Source organism: Apodemus sylvaticus, chromosome 20, assembly GCF_947179515.1.
Source record: "Apodemus sylvaticus chromosome 20, mApoSyl1.1, whole genome shotgun sequence".
Classification (NCBI taxonomy): Eukaryota; Metazoa; Chordata; class Mammalia; order Rodentia; family Muridae; genus Apodemus; species Apodemus sylvaticus.
Window position 1 is genome coordinate 69,834 of NC_067491.1, and position 14,396 is coordinate 84,229.

Sequence of the window (14,396 nt, forward strand, 5' to 3'; positions counted from 1 at the left end):
ACAACAAAAAAACAAAACCAAACAAAAGATCTGTCTGGGAAAGAATAAAGAGATTGACAGAACATGAGAATAAACTTAGGGGGAAAAGCTATACAATTAATATAGAATCAGTGTTGACACATGAAACCAGGTAACCCAGTGGGGCTGGCCTTACTAACACACGTTACTGGACCACCGTGACATTTACATGCGAATGTGTTAATAACAGACTTTACACGGGCGCAGAATTAACTTCAGACGGATCCTACACCTAAATGTCAGGTGCCAAGTGGAGAACTTCTAGAAGATGCAAGAGAAACTAGCACTCTGCCTGTCAGCAAATCTGCCTTCTCTAGCAACAATAAAAGCAGTGGAGGAGCTGGCTGCACGGTGACGTCAACAACCAGGATGTTTTCACACAAGGGCGCCAAGCCCCATTCTTTGCGCAGGCTCGGTAGCGGATCGAAGTCATTCAGGGGTCCTGCTCTGGTCTGGGAGGTGCAGGGACCCCACGGAACTCACAGAACCTCATGGGGCACCGACTAGCTGCCGGTTCGCGCATCCCGGAACGAACGCGGGCTCCCGCGACTCCTCCCCGTATGGGGATGGCGGCCCCTCTCACCATGGCGCAGATTCCGAGCTCTCCCCACTCTCCTTTCAGCTCCCGCCAGCGGGTAGCAGGGTAGCACACAAGACCAGGAACCCCTTCCTCAGCACTGTATCCTAGCCTCCAGCTAGGAGAACCGGAAGTACCTGCCCCATTCTAAGTGACGGTTCTTCTGGAGGCCCTGATTGGATGGTGAGAGCTGAGTGACAGGAGCAGTTACCTTAGAGACAGAGTTCTCTAAGTGTAACAGCCGGGTGCTTCACAGCTCCAGCTTCCATCTTAGGCACAGAATTGTCCCAAATCTGCAAAGACTTACATTGCAGTAGAACTTGTCACTTGCACTGTTCCTGCACTCGGTAGGCACTTCTCCATGGAGGCATAGGCTCTCTAGTATATAATACAAGGATTATTAAACAATGTGCAGTGGAGTGATCTCACAACTAAGGATGCCTAGCCCACCTACGCCAAATTTAATATTGGATATAAAGGTTGCTATTCATCAGGCATCAGCAACTTCAGTAAGGCACACCCTCGGGTTGATCACACCTCTCTCCCCTGCATATTAGTTGCCAAGACATTAACATCTCCCCAGCTTTCTGTTGTGACAGGGGCCTATCATGCCAGCATTTGGGATGTGAAAACAGGACATCAAAAGTTTAAACCCAATCTGCAGAGAGTCTCTGGAAAGTCGGGGGAAAACACACACACACACACACACACACACACACAAGAAATTTGGTCTATGACTCTAAATAGCAACAATTAGCCGAAGTCCACCCCCACCCCCCAAAGTGGAAGTGACCAGGGTAAGGACCTATGGTGAGAAGACAGGGAGAAGGGTTGAGAACAGTATGTCTCACAAAACCTGATGGCTTATGTTAAGCACATTTATTAACATTTATGACTCTGATAAACTATTTATACATGGAGAATAGACAGTCAGCAGAAAAATTAATTTAGCAATGTTGACCTCCCTTCCAAGATGACCATGCCAGGGTCCTTATCTTCACATCCCAGCACGTTAAGCATCTCACAAATTCAAAGCATAAGCTTGTGTTTACTTATACTATCTTACTTATGAACATGATGATGGTCATGACAACTACCACCATAAATTCTATATTGAACCTCGCTATTTTTGAGAATACAGTGAGTGGGATAATCAAAGTTTTCAGCACTGGTCTTTAACACTACAATGTAAACCAAGGTAGGCAATGAGGTGTGTTGTTGGTGATTGGGATTAGTACTAAGAACAGCTGACAGGTCAGCACTTAGGAGGGCTGACAGGGTTCTGGTCACTATCTGGACTGATGCTGGCTGCTGCCTATGGCAGCCAGAGATTAGAGAAATTATTCAGCAGACTTTCTCTGAGAGAACAAAGCTTGATTCACTGGAGCTGGCACATCCTGTGGCCAGCAAATTATTCTGAACTCTTTTAATTCTTAGGGACCAATAAGAAAGAAAAGAGAAAGTCATACACACACACACACACACACACACACACACACACACTGAGTGGATGTAGCAAAAGGTAGATTCCAATAACTTTTCATACATACAAATACATGCATACATACATATTCACCCAATGAATGGATGAAGCAAGCAAGCAGGCTCTGAGCATTTCACACACACACACACACACACACACACACACACACACACACACACATCTGCATATGCATATATACACAAATACCTGGTAGGTGGAGGGAACAAAATTCCAACAAGCAGGCTCCAAGTATTTCATACATATGTATACATATACACACAGTTGGTGGATGGAGCAAGTTCCAACACACACCCACACAAGTTTTACACATATACATACTGTTGGGGTTCAGGATTCTTCATAAACCCCACAGAAACTAATCTCAGTCAGACAGGGACAGTTTATTGAGAATGTGCCCCAGGACTGGTCAGTCAGGCCATGGTCCTGATTTGGGAACTGAACAATGACCCTGAGTTAAGATCCTCCAGGGTGTTCAAGCCCAAAATCTACAAGCATTTATGCCAAGTTATCTCACCAATTAGAATTTAGGGGTAAGTGAGTTCCTTAGCAACTTGTCTTTGTTGTATATCTATACTGCTCCCATTGGTTGGGGTATTCAACTGAAGCAAGGGAATTGCCTTGTCTAATATTCATGTCTTTTAACTTGTCTAAAAGGATAGGACTTGTCTAACACTTATGTCTTAACTTGCAAACCAGGGGCAGTTTATAAAGGCAAATACAATAAGAGTATATACACGATTTGCAAGAAGTGCTGGGGGTGATGGTTTCAGTTCCAAGTTTATTGTGGGTAATTGTGGGTAATCTAAAAAACAGTTCTATTGACTTTTTTTTTTTTTTTTTTTTTTTGGTTTTTTGAGACAGGGTTTCTCTGTGTAGCTTTGGCTGTCCTGGAACTTACTCTGTAGACCAGGCTGGCCTCGAACTCAGAAATCTGCCTGCCTCTGCCTCCCAAGTGCTGGGATTAAAGGCATGCACCACCACCACCCGGCTCTATTGACTTTTAATGTGATTGGTTTCCAAGGACAAAAACATAACAAACCATGTAATCAATCGTGGCAGCAAATGTTTCCTAGTAACAGCAGAAACATATGAGAAAGTTTCCTTTTAATGATAGGCTACCCAGGTAACAGGTACCTAGATCTTGACATTTTTCCCAGGCCTTAACACATACATACATATTTGATAGATGGACAAAATTCCAACAAGTTTATTGTTTCTCTCATAGCTTATATATTCCAGCAAAATTTTTCAAGCAGTATAAAATGACAATGTAATCTCGTTCTATTTTTCTTCTAGTGAGTAGCTATGAAAAAACAGTATGTTCCCTAATACTTTTAAAAGATATAACATCATGTAATACAAGTAATACAACAAACTATTAACAAGAACCTGTGTACATTCTTAACTAAGCAACAAGTTATAGATCAACAAAGTGTGAGAAAGCAAAGAAGTTTTCTCAACAAGTTTCTCATCCTGGCAGGCAGCAATTCTTGGTTACAAAGAAAGGATTATTTTATTATTTATCTTTAAAAGATTCTTATAAGAATCTTAAAAGAATCACAAATCTAAACTTTTATATAAAAAGTCAGTCATAGCTACCTTAAATTGTCAGAATACACATCTACTCATCAGCATTTTTTATTAAACCATATCAGGAAGCTGAGGGCAAAAATGGGCATAGGAAATCAATTATCACCAGTTCAGCCTCAGTGAGAGTCAAGTCAGCCAGTGCTGCCAATGTTATTGTTCCCTGGCCTTAAAAAGTCCCTTCCTTAATAAGTATGTGCCATTCTGAACCTCAAATTGCTCCCTAGGATTTTCTACAATCACAAAGTTTTGCCAATAGCAAAAACAACTTAACCTAGCTTCACTAGCAATTATATTTTTCAAAATATTTTCTAGGGGTAATGCTCATGTCAACAATCTACATCTCTAAGTTCTTTCCTAGGGTGGTGATTGAGTCATTAATCTGCTCCATCAGCAATGCCTGAAATGATCAAGCATTATTATTATGGGTGCCAGTGAGACTGCCCACTGAGGGGCTGGAAGACCCCTTCGAGTTTTCATACAGTTCTTAGATTAAGGGGTATATGAAGGCAGCAAGCAGAACAAAACTCCGTAACAGAATGAAGACCTCAGAAAAGGTAGTCCTCAGGGCCATGACTCTCCAAGGAAAACCCATTGTAGCTGTGCTAACCCGTGGGCTACATTCCATGAGTTCTAAAAACATTTGTTGTTCTTCTTGCTTGGCCTTTGGCAGTGGGCTGTACAAATATTAGTACGGAGTTCTTAGCTCCAAGCCTGAATCCATGACCCTTTACCAAACTGCCCAATAGAGTACAAAGGTGTCTTGTTGCTGCTTGCCTCAATGTGGCCACTTAAGGAACCCTCTCCCCTTACCATATCACATATCTATACAAAGAAGTCTTCACGATGGAGCCTCTGAAAATGCAGTAGGCTGTCCCAGCTATCTGTGAAAAAGAGGATACCTTGTGTGGTTCAAGGTAAAAAGATACTTCTTAAAGAAAATGTTTACCTCAAATGATTCCACTCAATACCCAGCTGCAGTCACACTCATAGCAGCATCACACACCCAGTCTGTCATTCCCAAGCCTGTAATACTGAGCTCTAGTGTCTCTGCTCACCTGACAATACAACCCCTCTAAGCTGACCTGTGGCAAGGACAGAGCCCTAAGGTAGACTGGCAATACAAAGGCAGAACACAGCCTTTATTTAATATCTCTATAACTCTTGATCCTCTGGGTTGCAGCAGCCAAGTCCTTAGACAGCTGGGACAGTGTGAGCTCCACTGGGGATGGACTCTAAGGACTCAAAATAGGACAAAGCACCCTACAAACTAAGCTATGTCCCTAATCTGAGTTTTTTTTTTGTTGTTGTTGTTGTTGTTTTTTGTTTGGTTGTTGTGCTTTTGTTTTTGTTTTTGTTTTTGTTTTTGTTTTAGGACAGGGTTTTCCTATGGCCCAGGCCATCTTGAAACTCACTACTTAAACCAGGCTTGGGCCAGGCCTTGAACTCAGAGATCCACATGTCTCTGCCTTCCTAGTGCTAAAATTTAAGTCCTGAGCCACCAAGCTTATTTCCGATCTTTTGACACAGTTCCATGCTGAGGATGACCTGGGATTCTGTATACTGAAAACCCAGACTAGGCTTGCCTTGAACATGTAGCAATGTTGTTTGTTTCAGCCTCACAAATGCTAAGATTATATCATGTACCACAGTGTGGGGTTCTTGTTTTAAGGATGATAGAAATGAAACCTTCAGCCTTGCTTGGTCAAACAGAAGACAGAACATCAAGAATGGAGTTGTATCACAACCACCAGCCAAGCTCTTGAAATCATGTAAATAAGAACAATCTTTCTAGAATCTTTAACTCTTCGCTTCTCTTTCTAAAAAAGCTTCACACCAAATTTGATTTTCATTATTCATGTTTATTTCTTTATAATTGCATGTACAACAATACCTTATACAGTGAAAACCCAGAAGACGGAAACTCTAAAACACAAATAAAAACAAACCCCTACATGCTGTGATCAGGCACCTTTAATAGGTAGAGATGGAAGCAAAGATGTCTTATTCAAAGTCATTTCAGTTACACAGCTGAATTTGAGGCCAGCCTCCACTATATAAATTCCTACCTGAGAACACAAACCTGCTCCTGGAGTAATGGTGCCAAACCTGATAATCAGAGTTCAACCATGGGAACCCACATGTTGTTTTGTGATTAACACATCCACATTATAGTACATGTGTACAAGGGCACATATAATGCATGGCAAATAAATTTAGTTAAAAATTTAAGAAACAGAACAAACAGCAAATTTTATCGTTTAATTTTCCCCTTTTTTGTCTTTTTTTAAACTTTTAGACAGGATCTCACTAACTCTTACTTCAGAGGTGACTGTAAGTTTGGCCTGGATGTAAAACAAAGTTTTACCTTGCAAAATTTGGTTTTTGATACACACACACACACATCATATATATATATATATATATATATATTCCTTCTTCTAGGTTCTTGCCTTGGTTGAATTCCTGTCCTGAGTTCTATCAATGATGAATGGTGATGATGTATTAGTGTAAGCCAATTTTGTACCTTACTTTTGGTCTTGATGTTAATCATAGCTATACAAACCCTAAAATAATCAGATACCTCACTTTGCAAAAATTAACCCTCTTTGATGTTCAGACATGTTTCTTTCCTAACTAATCAAACAGTAGCCCCATATTCTGTCTCACTGTCAGATTCATAAGTAATCAGTTAGGACCTGACTTCTGGTAGGAACTTGTTTGTTGTGTTGTTGTTGTCTTGTTTTATCCTGGCCTGGCTTGTAAATAAATCCCCATATTTATTAGGCTGAGGATGTTGGGTTCATAACTTTGAGCTATATGGCAAAGGATAGTTCAAGAATAAATGGATGAATGTATATTTGCTGAATTTGAGTTTCAGTGAATGAGGTTTTTGGCATTCTATGGGTTATGGGAACTTGGACAAGCTAGTAGCCTTTAGACTTCTTAGTCTGCTTTTTGTAAATAACTAGGATAGTTATACTCAGGGAAATGAAGAATAGAGATGTGGACATTAGCACATATCACTACTCTGAGCACCTGGACCCCCACTACTGTCTATTCCCTGCTTTGAACAGCAACCCTGCCTCAGTATAACATCTGGAAGAGAGCTTTAGCCTCAATTCAGCCACCAACCCACCAACCTTTTTTATTTTGTTTTGTTTTGTTTTGTTTTGTTTTGATTTTTTTGTTTTGTTTTTGGATTTGGTTTTTTGAAACAGGGTTTCTCTGTGTAGCCCTGGCTGTCCTGGAACTCACTTTGTAGACCAGGCTGGTCTCGAACTCAGAAATCTGCCTGTCTCTGACTCCCAAGTGCTGGGATTAAAGGCGTGTGCCACCAAACTTTTATCTTTGAGTTCCTTCTTTGCTTATCCTTTATATTCTACCCTCCAGAGCAAAGAGTTGTCTCCTATAAGGCAGGCTTTGTCAACCTAAAACCAATCACACGGAGTCATCCACATAGTTAATAACCATTCAACAATTTCTAAGTATACAGTTAGATTGGACCATAGTCTTCAGATGCTTTTTAGATTATTTTCAACAATTTGTATGATAATGGCTCCCAGTGTCTGCATTACTCTACTCATATGTCTACAGTTAAATGTGCTAGATACCTCCAGATCTTAGAGGAGACATTCTTAGGGCATACACACACACACACACACACACACACACACACACACACACACACACATAGTTGGTCAGCAGTTTGCATGCCAGTGTTTCTCTTCACCATGGTAGGGATGATATACAGAAAAGAGCCCCTACCAGTTCCAGTCATGGACTTGACAGCTGTCCAACACAATAAAGGGGTAGTTTAAATCTTGCCCCCACTGGTTGTGGGTGTCACCACTGGGACAGCAATACCGACCACTCTCCTTACCTTGTATTATCAGTTTTCTTCTCAGTTCATTCAGGACCTCCAAGAGATGGCCCAAACCTTTCAAAGACAAATTAACTCCCTGGCTGCAGTGGTACTTCAAATACAACAGAGACTGGATCTTCTTACAACTGAAAAAAGTGGACCTTGCCTCTTCCTCCAAGAGTTCTGCTTCTAGGTCAACCAATTGGTTAAAAAGAAAAAAAAAAGAAAAGAAAAAAGAAAAAATAGACCTCACAAAACATAAAGAACAACTCAATGGCCCCAGCTACTTGCCCTTTGAAAACCCCACTTGGAAGTGGATATTTCCCTTCCTGATCCCCCTCATTTTCATTTTTCTGCTTTTAGTAATCGCACCTACTTTATCAATTTCTTTTCTGCATTTCTCCAATGAAAAATACAAAAAATCTTTAGTCAAATAATTGGTAAGTTATTGTTGCATGACTACCAACTGTTAGCCACGGAGCGTGAAGCTCATATCTACCAAATGTGCCCTGATGGTGAGGATCAACAGTGCCCTGAAGATAACACCCCTAGATATCAGGAAAGTGTAAAGAGCACCATACCTTCATTCCTGCCTTATCGTCACCCCTTTCTAGTTCCTCATCTTTTACAATGAACAAAGGAGAGTATTGTTAGCAACCAGATACCTCCCTCCATTGCCAGCAGGATACATTATCACTAGCTGCTAAGGTAACAACACTTTTCCACTTTTGCCATAAGTCAAATATCCCCTCTAGGCACATATCCCCTTGGAAAAAGCCATTGCCTCCTCACTCTATTTTCTTTTGATTGCCACCCTCACCCAGAGGTAGCCTCTGTATACACTCTTCCCCAATAAACCTACCACATGAGATCTGTTTCTTCATATGACTTTGTGGTGTCCAACACTTAAGTCGTAACACACCCAGTGCCTTTCACTTATATATCATGGACCTTTAGTGACACACAGCTTGCTGAGCCTACCTTGCTTGGTCTTTTCTGAAACCTTGATAACAACAGTTGAACATTTCTCTTTAGCTGGGTTATTTCCTAGCAGGAGACTTTTGACCACTGTGTGCTGGAGGTGTCTTGTTTGTGCCTGTAGCTGACATCACCACATTCACAATTCCAAAACTAAATTAAGGTTCTGTTTCAACTCAACAGAGGTGCTCAAAACCACCTCTGCCCTCCCCCACAACTTCCTCCCCTACCAGCTATTTCCCCACTTATCCTTCCCCCACCTGCTTGACTCACTTTCTCCCCAACCTGCTCTTCCCACACCTGCTCTTCCCCCAACTGTTCATCTAGCACCTGCTCTTCTCCCATTTTGTCTTCCACGTACCTGCTTCTCTGCTACCTGACTCTCTGCCCAGCTGATTCCCCTCAAGGGGTTTCCATTTCAATCAATAAAACAGGATTGGCTTCTCTGCTTTAGCAACACTCCTTAGGTATTAGGTATTGCTAGGGGCCAGCCCCAGGGGTTCAGAACTTGAAGGAAGATGTATGGGAGAGGGGAAAGAACACCAACCAAAAGGTGCAGCTCACATACTCTAGCACTGAGACAACTCAAGACACATTTATTTATACATCTATTCTTTCACAGAAGAAAAGGTTGTACATTCATTTTCTCATTTTTCATGTGCAATATCTTTTATGAATTTCCTATATTTAGCAAGAATATGCATACTGTACTTTGTTTCTTCCTTCTCCTCAATTTCCATGGTTTCTTGCTAACTCATGAACTATATCAAGAAAGAGGAAACAGCTTCAGCAAAAAGTATCTAACCCAGCACACTCTTACATAACCAAGTGACTGTGGATGGTAGCAATTGAAGTTATAATCTAGAGAGATGATAGAATACATACCAAGGAAATTCTGATTTGATTATTGGCACATAGCATCTCCCCATATCCTAATCAGGAGACCTAATTCCTCTAATGCCCAGTACTCTCAGCAAATGAGTAATTTGCGTCAGTTCTGATCCTTGCTTGGCTCGCTTCTGAATGTTCCTATTAAGTCTTGGAATCAATGATCCAGAAAGACCTTTCTAACTTTTTGATGATAAACTAACTGTTGTTTGGAACAGGTTGGTGGATAAATTGACCCAGAACTAATACTGCATTGGAAAAGAACATTTAAATGTTAACTGATGTACACATCACTATTATTAACAGAGAGTAGTGATCTGTTCTATTCTCACGATCTTCACAGACAAACAAGAATAAATCATAATTCAAGCTTTCTTTTTCTGGTTCTCAGAACACATTGACCACAGGCAAAGTTAAAGTAAAGACTTCCAATAGCAAAGCCAAGAATGCTAATGCAAGGAAAAAGCGAACCAAGCATTCCCTTAGTAAAGAGCAGGAGATTCTGCATGAATATCCCTATAGCTCCTTGCAATGTAGTAACCTAACTCCTCAGGCCTTGCCATGAGAAGATCAGTCTGCATTACACTCATGCACATTTCCCAGCAGAGGCTTGGTCACCTGCAAGGCATCTCTTCTTTACATCATTTCTTTACTTGAAAGTCCAATGGGCTGCTCGGTACTGTTTTTGTACAAAGACACCTGGTGCATCCTAGTTGTATTATATAGCTGTTTCCCCTTCCCTCCTCAGTATCACTATTGACACAGATCACTATTGACACAGATGTAACTGTGGTCTGTGTATTTGGTTTTATTCAAGTTCCATTATTGAGGCACAGTGAGGACATTAAAATTACTGGCTCAGGACAGACCTTATGAAGGAAGAAGATATTAAGAGATAGGAACAAGAGAAGCTATCTTCCAAAGAGAACAAGTGGCAGCTGTTAGAAGCTGTTAAAATCTTTAAATTCTGAAGAAATCCTGAAAATTTCAAGGAACTGATAGGTTTGAGCAATATCCATTGTGTGCCAGAGGTTTTCCTGTGTAGATTGACTATTTTCAAGATTCTGGAGTACAATAATTTTGTTAGAAGTTTCCCAATGCTTGCATCTAGTACCAGTAGTTGGGGAAACTGAGGCAGGAAGGTTTCTCTAGCTCCCCTGGTATTACACACACAACTCCAACACTATCACAGGCACCAGGGTACATGAATGGGTGGTGGTGGTCAGGGACAAATTTGTAAAAGTTGATTTCTCCTTCACTTTTATGTGCACACCAGGGATCAAACTCATGTCCTCTGGCTTGTACATGTATGGAAAGCATTTTTGTCTGCTAAGTCTGAGCACTGACTCACTATTATCTTTTTAAACATACCTTATCTTTCACAGAGAGAGTTTGAAATATCTTTGAACCCCAAACTGACAGGAACTGCTTTAACCACTTAGCCCAGACTGGCCTTGAGCTTAGTCTTCGTGCTTCAGACTCCAAGAACTGGGACTACAGATAAATTCTGAGACAGAATTCTACAAATTCACACAAATTCTACAAATTTCTCTCTTGCATCCACCACTTTGTGGTTTTTTATTATTATTTTATTTTATTTTATTTTTTAAAACAGATTTACTTTATGTAGCTTTTGATGTCCTGGAAATTACTCTGTAGACCAGACTGCCCTCAAACTCACAGGGATCCACCTTCCTGTGCCTCACAAGTGCTCTACCAAACTTTTCTTTCTTTTAAAAACTTTTCATCTATGTATCCTAAACTTAGCCTAGTTGTCAAAATCTTGTTTCCTCTGCCTGTAGATTGCTAGGATTGTAGGGATGACTCATCATGGCTGGCCTGACATTGGATTTAACAGCAGAAAGATTTTGGTTGCCAAAGCTCAATAATTGTAGCTAGATGAATATATGTGTTGTGATGATACGATGGGTGACCAGATTGATTATGGAAAAAATAGTCTTTCCTCTGCCTCTATCTCTTTCTGGAATATATGTTGGTACTTGTGTCTAATGTCTTCCAGGTTGACCTAGAAGTTATATATTCCAGGATGAGAGTATATTTCCAAACCCCTGCTTCTGTTTGTCAATTGATGAAATTATAGCCATGCACCATCACATCTGTTGTATGTAGTACTAGGAATTAATCCCAGTGTTTCCAGCATGCTGGACAAGCGCGCTACCAAATGAGCTACATTCCCAACCCCTGAAACACAGTTTGTTTGCATATGCTTAAAACAGTAAATATGATTTCTCTCATGCCATCTGTTCTCTTGACACAAGCTAGTTGTCTATAATTTAATGAATCTCTGGAAATACTAACTGGAACAAGTTATATCTCACAAAGGTAAGAGTTCAGACCCAGAAGAGCGCTCATCTGGGATGTCCATTGTATATCCAGAGTGCCTTACCTGACCAACCACATATAAATCAACTGTGGCTTCTGGTAACCCTTTAGGGCAGGTCACAGAATTTATGTTAGCAGTAATGTGGACTTCCTTAGCAAGGAAATAATTTTCCTTACACTTTCAGGTCTTGGTGGCTTCATTTTTTCATACACAGATTTTTTTCTTTTAACATAAAAATCTACATTTTGTGAAAAAAAGAATTAAAGCTGGGTTTGAAGCTCATTAGGTCCAGAGCTTGCTTAGAAATGTACCAAGTTCTTAAAGTAGCATACACTGAGTAAATAGCTGTAATTCTAGCATTTGAGAAGCTAAGTCAAGGGGTTAGCAAATCATCCACTAGCATGGAGTACAGCAAGAGAATTTGTCCTCATGAGAAACAAAATGCAACACAACACAACACACTACCAACCAACTAACTGAAACCATTGATATGTTTGTGGACATCTTTGACTACATAGAGAGTATGAAGTCAGCTTGGAATATGTGTATGACACCTTGTTTCATAAAAAATAAATAAGCAAATAAATAAATAAGTCAGTATGTTGAAATACTAGCTTGCACCAATGATACTGAAATGCTGGGCTTACTGTCCTTTTGTGTTCTCAAATATTATTATTGTTCAGCTTCAAAATGAAATTGAAATGCTTTGTCATATAATATGTTGTAATATTCCATTGATTTGAATTAGCAAAATTCTAAATCCATCTAAACAGTATTCCACTAAATAAAGAGATACATTTATACTATCTATGGCAATATAAACAGATACAAGTAGATAGTAGTCTTTAGTAGGAGTGTTCTAATCTTCAATAAACATAAGGAAGTACATGTTACAGATAAACTGAATTTCTTTGGATGGTATCCATATTTCAGAAATTGGGTGCCTTGAACTGAGATAAATAGTCAATAAGCTGAATTGTAAAGCAAGGATTGAGGAGAATGTGGAGCACACCTTTGCTTTCAGCACTGGGGAAGAAAACTGAGGCAGGATCCTTGCCAACTTTGAAGGAATGAGTAGCTTTCCTTATATGAATGTAGATATATTTTAATTTTAAAATTATATTTATTTGTTTACTATCTTGTATGGGGAGGGGCATGTCCATGCTATGTTCCCCATGTGGAACCCAGATGACAGCTTGTGGGAGTTGACTATCTCTTTCCACAATGTGTATCTTAGGGTTCAAACAAAGTCAGAATTCCCAGTCAGCAGGAATGCTTGCCTATATGCCTTCCATCTGTCAAGATAGTGAGTACAGACAGCTTGGTACCACCATCACAGTTCAGATTTTACTTGTGGCCACTTTTGGTTAAAGATACCAGTGTCCAGCTCATAATGTAAATTATTTACTTTCCTTACAATCTCAAATTTTGTTTATGTTTATAGGTATTTTTACTACATGTATGTGGTGGACCAAATGTATGCAATGCCATGAAGAAGCTCTAAGAGAATCTCTGGTCCTCTGAGATGGCATTTACATATTGCATTGAGCTGCAATGTGGTTTCAAGCCATTGATATTTGGTCCCCTGCAAGAACAGCCAGTGTTCTAAACCCAGTGGGCCATCTCTCCTGCCCTTTATTTAGATACCTAACATTATATTTTTATTCCCAGGAGTTACTTTGTAGTCAAAGTTAGGATAAAAGGTTTCATTGTAGGCTTATTTGAAATCTTACTTCTACCTGGGCTGGAGAGATGGCTCAGCAGTTAAAAGCACTGGTTGTTTTTTCCCAAAGGATTAGGATTCAATTCCTAGCACACACATGGTGGCTATCAAATGCTTGCAATTCCAGGGGATCCAACAAGCCTCTTCTAATCTCGAAGGACTTCACAGATGTTGAGGACAGTCATAAATGTAGGAAAGCAGCCATACATGTACAACAATGTCTTAAAAAACCACTTCCTTCTACTACTTTCAACTTTCTGTTCTGAGATGTCGAAGGAACAGATCTAGATGTGCATCAGTGATGGTGAAATGAGCAATGTATATACTCCACCTGCTAGGCAAGAGATGTTCCTGAGTGGCTTACCTAAATAACCCTCAGAAAGTGGTGGCCTGTGCTGAATTTTAAAAGTCCAGAATATGGAGGCTGTAAGACAGCATTGCATGATGATAATGCTTGGTGGTGAAACTCACTGCCAAGAGGGGGATTTGTCAGATGGAAGGCATGCAAGCCAGTGCCCTAGGGCCTGTGACACACACACACACACACACTAGCAGAGTAGGAGGTTGTTCGTGTGTGGTTGTCATCTACCCAGCACCTGTGTGGTCATCCCAGTAGCATAAGCAATTGTCATAAGTACAGGACAGCAGTGTTGTGGACATATACATGACATCTAGCACCTTAGTCTCCATGGGAGTCACTGCCCAGATGTGTGGTGAACAGCCTTCTAGGTCCCAGATCCATATAGGTAAGAAGGACACACAGTAAATAATTCCAGTGTTCAGTCTGGATTCTGTGTAAGCACAGCCTGAGCGGGCTTGAGGCAAAATTTGTACAGAAAGACAGACCTTGACACATCCTGCGAAGGGTGTTATTGGAAAGATCCTGTATTCAGGGTTCTTACTCCTTTCATC

The 14,396-nt window shown here is 40.4% G+C and overlaps 1 protein-coding gene across 1 annotated transcript in view; it reads right to left on the reverse strand.

Annotated features, from left to right (window-relative positions):
* Positions 1-722, reverse strand: part of LOC127670753 (zinc finger protein 431-like) — a 34,766-nt gene extending 34,044 nt beyond the window's left edge. The window contains exon 1 of the mRNA XM_052165251.1: positions 602-722. Coding sequence (XP_052021211.1) covers positions 602-604 — 3 coding nt within the window. The 5' untranslated portion in view covers positions 605-722. The remainder of the gene's footprint in view (positions 1-601) is intronic.
* Positions 723-14,396: the final 13,674 nt, after the last annotated feature.